Source organism: Argentina anserina, chromosome 7, assembly GCF_933775445.1.
Source record: "Argentina anserina chromosome 7, drPotAnse1.1, whole genome shotgun sequence".
NCBI lineage: Eukaryota > Viridiplantae > Streptophyta > Magnoliopsida > Rosales > Rosaceae > Argentina > Argentina anserina.
Window position 1 is genome coordinate 13108821 of NC_065878.1, and position 7820 is coordinate 13116640.

At 36.0% G+C, this 7820-nt stretch overlaps 1 protein-coding gene across 1 annotated transcript; it reads left to right on the top strand.

The window, feature by feature from the left end:
- The first annotated feature begins 2405 nt into the window (after positions 1 to 2405).
- Positions 2406 to 6494, top strand: LOC126802512 (agamous-like MADS-box protein MADS3). The gene is made up of 8 exons (XM_050530148.1): positions 2406 to 2587; positions 4396 to 4471; positions 4581 to 4642; positions 4769 to 4868; positions 4986 to 5027; positions 5635 to 5676; positions 5797 to 5936; positions 6401 to 6494. Exons 1-8 carry the CDS (start codon positions 2406 to 2408, stop codon positions 6492 to 6494), a joined length of 738 nt encoding a protein of 245 aa, XP_050386105.1.
- Positions 6495 to 7820: the final 1326 nt, after the last annotated feature.

Sequence of the window (7820 nt, forward strand, 5' to 3'; positions counted from 1 at the left end):
GTCATCCACCTTTGAAGAATCTGCCTTGCCGGTCACCGTCTAACATCGTCAGTCGTCACCACCCAAACTCGAAGCATTTTCGCTCGCCGCGAGTAGCTTGTATGCGCCCACGCCAATGCATCATATGACAAGGTTGGGGCGCAACTCGCAAGGGAAATAGAAGGAAGTGGAATCCATAATGGGGTTGGATCGAGTTGTTCGTAATCAACCTTGCTCTCAGCTCGGATCCTTGTACAACTCCCTTAAACCGTTATGGGATCTCAAATATACCAAAGAAAAGGTACAAACATTTTTTTTACCTATGTAAAATACTGATAAAAATCGGAAAATATTGAACAAAATCGATCTTAGCACGTACTAGTTATATAGCACGTAAATGGTCACCTGTTCAAAGTTCTTAAATACGTAGCAGTGGTGACAGTTCACAACTCATTCATGGCCTTCAAAAAGAATCCATTTATGACTTTATGTTCCTTTTGCAGCTGAGCCTTAATTCACAGAACAACTAATTGAGCTCGACTGAGATACAATCAAGAATATCGATGGATCAGCTCATTAAGTACAGGTACAAATTGGTGGCTCATTAAATATACTTTTATGCTCAAAGTATATGTACATTCGTATGAAATACACTAACGTGGAATTGTGATCTCAAATCGTAATTTTTATTAGTATTTGGCCGGATGCATGTCTATTACGTACAGAAGTCTCATGTTCAATCAAAATGGTTAATTTTCTTGTTATGATCGATAAACATACATTTGTAGAGGTTTCTTGACATTATTTAGGACGTTCTCATTGAGGATGATTGTAATGCATTATTAGGTTTAGACATTTTGTTCCCCTCGGTGTGCTATCCAAATGATATGAATAATGATTAGGTGGGAGCTCTCCGACCTAATGAGCTCCCCACTCGGTTTCAAAATAAATAAAAAGTTCAAAAATCATCGTCCCTCTTGGTTATATGTGTGTATATATATATATATATATATATATATATATATAGTCTATTCAGAGTAAAAGTTCACTCTGAAATTACAGAGTGAAGTTTCAATTTTGGCACACTTTTCGGTTAAATATTTTTTACCATAAGTGATTCAATACTTATGTATGTTATTCAAAATTATCTCTACAAAGTTTCATCTAATTCGACAATGGTTTGAGCTTTTTAAATTAAGATTTACACGAACGGTTCATGTTGAACATTTTTAATTCATTCATTGATTTAATCTAAATTCAATACCTTAACGATGTCTGAATTAGATGAAATTTTGTAGAGATGATGTTGAATAACATACCTAAATATTGAATAGCTTATGGTGAAAATTTGACCGAAAATGTGTCAAAATTAGAACTTCACTATGTAATTTTAAAGTGAAGTTTCACTCTAAACAGAGACTATATATATATATACTTACTTTGTTTAAAGTTATCTTTGGCCTAGCTAATTTGGAAGAAATGATTTTTCGGTTTGCAATGCAAACCAGGTTATCAATCTTCAACGGCAGGGAAGCGAAGTACGTGGTCGTTGCTCAGCGATAACCTCGATCCCGAACTGCCCCTAGCCTTCTACGTACTCGATTTATGATTCGCGTGACGCAGAGCCCTTGGTTCAAGCTACATAGCAAAACTTCTTAAAGGAGCGGGGTCATAGACTCACAGCAATACCCCATTAGACGCCCACTTAAGCTATAAACTTGCATTACCAACGTACGGACTTGGACGATTTCAAAAGCAAAAAAAAATCAATTCTTTAGCTAATCCAATTTATTCTGGGGCCATTTTATAACAATTAGGGTTAGGGTTTCGAAAGCTAATTCTTAACACCCTAAATCAACTCTCCATTTTCTATTATTGTTCATGAACTTCATGTATACAAGTATGATTCATGAGCTCATATGATCCTAAGAGGGCTCTCCTCCACATGGGAGTAAGTGAGTAACAAGTAGTACACCTCACAGCTGGGCGGTGCAGTCAAACCGAGTGGCGCGTGGGTTTGAATGATGATCTAACCCTGGAAGGCAACTCTGCCCTCACAGACATAGACCAATAGCTTTGCCAAAATCCAGTAATGGTAAAATAGGAAAAAGAAAAAGAAAGAACAAAATAGTAATGGGTTGTCCATTTTTGCTGTAATGGAAATCTTAACATGTGCCTCTTGTCTCTGCCAAAACACAACCCCATATAACACACCCCTGTGAACTCCCACTTCTCCCACAGACGAAAACCCATTTCACCAGCTTCACCATTTTTGGGTAGCACCCGAGAAAAGAGGAATACACTTAATAATGATAATAGGAATCCGTCATAAGAAAAATAAATAACAAAGATTTACACACACATATATATAGAATTTGACAGAAGCAGAGGTAAAGGAAAAGTGGTCAGAGGTGGTGTTGATAAAAATGGGGAGGGGAAGAGTGGAGCTCAAGAGAATAGAGAACAAGATCAACCGCCAAGTGACTTTTTCAAAGAGGAGAAATGGTTTGCTCAAAAAAGCATATGAGCTCTCTGTGCTTTGTGATGCTGAGGTTGCCCTTATCATCTTCTCTAGTCGAGGCAAGCTTTACGAGTTTGCAAGTTCTGGGTATATCCCTCTCTTTATCTCTCTATATTTTTCTGTTAAATGTCTTGGTTTTCTTGGTTTACGTAATACTGCTTATTCAGATTCTTTCTTTTTTCTCTGCAAAGTTCGGTGAATTGCTTTTGGATTTCTGGGTTTCACTTCTTATTTCTGTGAGACCAAGGGTGGTATCTCTTTGTCTTTCGCTCTGTATCTCTGTGTTTTTCTGTGTTGCATTTCCATACTCATAAAGCTTATGCTTTTATCTCTCTGACTTCTCTCTCTTCCACTCTTTACTATCTTCTGGGCATTTCTGGGTTTTGATGCAAAGCCAGAAATGACTAGGTTTTCCATGGCAGATCGACACCTCTCTCTCTCTCTCTCTCTCTCTCTCTCTCCTCTCTGGGTATACGATTGTGTTGTCCTTAGTTTCTTGACTGATCTGTTGTTTTGATCATCTGAGAACATCTGATGATGATGATGAGATGTGAGTTTAACAACCTGTGACTGACAAGGAATGAAACTCTTCTAATTACCTCTGTGGAAGAGACTGAGTTTACCTTGACCCTCTCTGTCTCTCTGGAAAGTAACCAAAGGGCATATGGTGCTCTCAGAAACTTGTCCTCATTTCTTTAGATCCTTTTATCTGTTGGGTTTAGCTAGGCCTTCTTCTTCTGGTTCTTTCTCTATAATTGCTTCTATTACCTTTGCTTCAATTTTTGGATCCTTAGGTTTATTTTTGAATTCTTTTCCTTTATATATATATATATATATATGAATAAATGATTAAAATCTCCACAAGATGAGCTTGTGTGATAAATCAAGCACAGATACCTAGTTCTTGGGTTTGTGTTATTTATTACAAGCTGAAGATATACATGAAATCAATCTTGTACTCTCACATCTTTTGTTTCCCTGATAATTCAACCTTCTGGAAAAAAGATATTGCTGTCTAGGGTTTGCTCATTTTTGATAAAGTCACAGTCTTTAGGAAAATTTTCAAACATATTTTTGAAATGTCTGAATTTCATCCAAGTGTTTTTACCTAAAAATTGCCCTTAACCCAGGTAAAATTTTAATTTGCAAGAAATTGTTTTCTCAGTGCTCCAGATTTCTAATTGTATGCTCCATTTTGGTGAATGCTACATTAAATTGCATAAATTGGTTATACATTATTTCCATGATAGACTATCTGTCTCCAGTTTCCAGTAAATTTTGTATTGTTTTGCTATTTTGGTGAAAATCTACCTTTACACAGACACCCTCGCTCTTACTTCTTTCAAAGCCATATACATCTCATGGACTGGCCTGGGGTGCAGTGATCTATCTGATCATATCAGTCCATTATTAGCTTCTATATATAAACTCTTATTTCCCTTTATTTCACTTTGTATGAAACTCAGCCAAAAGATTTATTTTAAAAGGATGGAAATAATAATAAAAAAAATCCATCATATCTTCGGTTTTAATGATTTCCACTGTTGGACTTCTGCCTAGATGCATCTTTGTTTGTTTTGAAAACATTTACGCTGTTGCTCATTAATTAGTATTTAATCAAACCCTAAGCTAGACATAAAATACTGTATAGGTTTCATTTAGGATTCAGTTCTTCACGTTTGGCTAATGGCTATAATTATCAACTAATTTGAAGCCTTAACTCAACAGATTCATCTATAATCGATTTAAAATTGATCTACCTGAAAACATGAGTTCAGTAATTAAGTTACTTCAATTAAGGTTCAAATTATCCAATTCTGCTATATATTAAGGTTTAAAGTAAAGTGCTTCTCTCACTATACTCTTTTGATGATCTCCTCAATCTATCTTAGTAGTATGACCCAAACCCTTGAGCGATACCAACGCAGCAACTACAGTTCTCATGACAACACCATCAAACGGGAAACAGAGGTAGCGTCAACCTACCATACACTAATTTGGTTTCCCAAAGTTTCTCATGATTTCCTTTGAACTTGAACTTAGTCACCCACATGTGTTTTAATTTCTTATCTTCTGCCAGTGCTGGTATGAAGAAGTCTCAAAGCTGAGAGCCAAATATGACTCACTTTTGCGAACTCAAAGGTTAGTTTCATGGTCTGACATATAGCTATTTTATTTATTAGAAACCACTTAATAAACATATCCAAGTACACAAGTACTAATTAAACTTGTTGTAATGTAACTTTGTGATGTTTTCAATTAATTCAGGCATCTGCTTGGGGAAGACCTTGGACCACTGAGTGTGAAGGAGTTGCAAAATCTTGAGAAACAACTTGAAGGAGCTCTCACACAAGCCAGACAAAGGAAGGTGCTTACCCATCTACATATGATTATATTTCTTTTAGATCTTGCTTTGGTTTAATCAAAATGTGAGTTTATTCAGATATTTTCAATTGTACTTATGAAATGTTAATAATTGATGTAGACACAGATTATGATTGAACAAATGGAACATCTGCGCAAAAAGGTAAGATAGTATGTAATAATTTCTTTTTAAATTACCAATATAAGATAGAATTCCTGAATCTGTGTGTTCTTGCAATTCATGTGTACAAAGAAATGTTAATGAATGCTCAATTTTTTTTCTTGTTTATATGTAAAGAAAGCTATGTAAAGAAAGCTGATTAGATAAATCCTGTATTCCTCAGAAGCTTATAGATTCATCACTTCATGTACCTGTTGTTTTGGTTAAGAGAAATTAGTTTCGCATATTAAATGGCTGTTGTGCACGGACATACGAGTAAGAAACCAGCCATTTAAACATAATATTAGTTTCATTATCTTGCTTAGAAATCAGTCTATTGTATTGTCTAACTATAATATTAGAATGATGTATATGCAATAATATATGCGTATGCGGTCTTGATACATAATCCGTACTCTTGCAGCTAGTTCATGTGAAATGTATTATATGATCTCAACTGTACTAGATGCATCTCTCTGGATCTAATTCCACAAATTAAGATGAAACTTTTACAATCCTAAATGAATTGTTCAATCTCTCCTCTTCCTATGAATTCTTGTGATATAATCAATCTGACATATGCTTCATATCTATTTTTTTATGACATCAGGAGCGACAGCTTGGAGACCTTAACCTGCAGCTCAGGGATAAGGTAAGACTGAGAAGATGAAAGTTCTATCATATTTCCTATATTTGTTGGTAATAGTGTAATAATCCCAACATCTATGTAATATTTTCTGAAATGCTAAACGTATGCATGCTTTAATTTTAGCTTCAAAAGGAGGGAGAAAATCTCAAAGCCATTCAAGACTTTTGGAGCTCCAACACTGCGGCAGCTGGGAATAACAACTTCTTACATCCTTCACAAGCCAGTCACATGGATCCCCCTCCTGAACCCATCTTACAAATTGGGTACACAACTTTGTCTTTCCTGCATTTTTTTGCTAGAAGTACGTCATGAACTTGACACAAATATATTGCATAATGGGAACGATATCATGAATTACAAAAATACTAGACAACAATGTTATATCCCTTCTAAGTTCTAACCTTATGAAGATCTATATATCTAGTGAAAGTATAACTAGACCCTCATGTCCATTCATCTCAAATTTCTCAACCACTACTTGTACTCTTTTGTGCACAAAATGGAAAAGATGGCCTCTTGTCATGCATGAATATGTCATTTCCTATATTGCTCCTATATCATGAACAAAATTAATAGAACATCACGGGATTAGAAGTTCAGAAACAGACACACACACACACACATATATGTTCTAAATAGCTAGCTGGTATTTAATGAGTCTGTTTCCAAACTCAGAAATTGGTGAAAGCGAAAAGTGCTTATTGGTATTCTATTGTTGTCTGAGCAGGTACCAGCACTACGTTGCTGCTGAATCAGCAGAAGTTCCGAAGAGCATGGCCATGGCTGCCGAGACCAACTTCATCCAGGGATGGGTTCTTTGAGTACACTATAGCTATAGCTACAGCTAGTACTCTATCTTCAAGTCTTCAATATAAATAAACAAAAAACTGAACAATAAGTAGGTATGGATTTGGGCCCTCTAAATTTATCTGATATCATGAGTATATCAGGATTTGCAACTAAGCTTTAGCATATCTAATGTTTTGTAATGGAACTGCATACTGCTGTCCATCATATTTACGTACTTATTGAAAATATGGAAGACAAGATCAAGATGTCGATCTATACTTCTTGAACTGTACCTTGCTTGATTTCCTTTAGTGGAGATTCTACCCGCTCATTTATTAATTTTGCTTATTCAATTTTTTACGGCCCAACTGTTTAAAAGTCATTCACTTGCATTGGGCTAAACATTAGTAGGCTTTAGAAATTTGAAGAATATTGAAAAGACACAATCAAATGATTTTGAGAGCCTGATTTTGAACTCTACCAAAAAAACAAATTGATTTTGAACTCTACCAAAAAAACAAATTGATTTTGAACTCTACCAAAAAAACAAATTGATTTTGAACTCTACCAAAGTTCCAGAAATGCGTGTGAGGGGCAAATAGTGCAGAACATATAGACAGCATTCCCCTCCCATAGTGATAAAATTAGAATAACAAATATAATCCCTATCCAAATTTCATCTGTTCTGACTCTGATGGGTAAAATCATCTAACAATAAAATATGGATCACACAAGGGTACAAACTTTAGCATTTAGAGGTGGAGCCGGCAGACATAGGTTGGATGATTGGGATCAACAAATCCAGGAGGTTATTCATGTAAACCTCTTCTGTTAAAAAAACCATGCAGAAAAGTATTTTTGACATCAAGTTGGCGAATGGACCAGCTTCGCGACACTGCAATAACAAGAAGAAGTACTGTGTGTATGGTCGCCGGTTTGATAACATGGTTGAATGTCTCCTCATAATCAATGCCGTGGGCGTTGACGGAAACCCTTGGCAACAAGGCGGGTCTGTAACGCTCCACTGAGCCATCAGGATGCCATTTTATACGGAAGACCCATTTACAACCAATCAGAGTTTGAGAGGGAGATGGAGGAACAAGGGTCCGTGTCTGATTTTTCATGAGAGCATTGATCTCTTCAGCCATAGCAGAGCGCCATTCTTTGGATTCAGAAGCATGTGAATAGCAAGTAGGCTCTAGATCAATAATAACAATAAGAAGAGTCTTGGGAATCGAATACCTGACTGTGCCATCGAATCCAATTTTAGGTTTGGTGATCCCATCGTGCAATCTAGTTGCATTGGTGGAGGAATGGCGGTGTAATAACCCTAAAATTTCAAAACAATATTTGGTTAA

Excerpts from the sequence above, each read along its gene's own strand:
- LOC126802512 (XM_050530148.1), top strand. The coding sequence starts at position 2,406 with ATGGGGAGGGGAAGAGTGGAGCTCAAGAGAATAGAGAACAAGATCAAC. Across the intron at positions 4,472-4,580 it reads CCATCAAACGGGAAACAGAG|TGCTGGTATGAAGAAGTCTC; the intron begins GTAGCGTCAACC and ends ATCTTCTGCCAG. Across the intron at positions 4,869-4,985 it reads CACAAGCCAGACAAAGGAAG|ACACAGATTATGATTGAACA; the intron begins GTGCTTACCCAT and ends TAATTGATGTAG.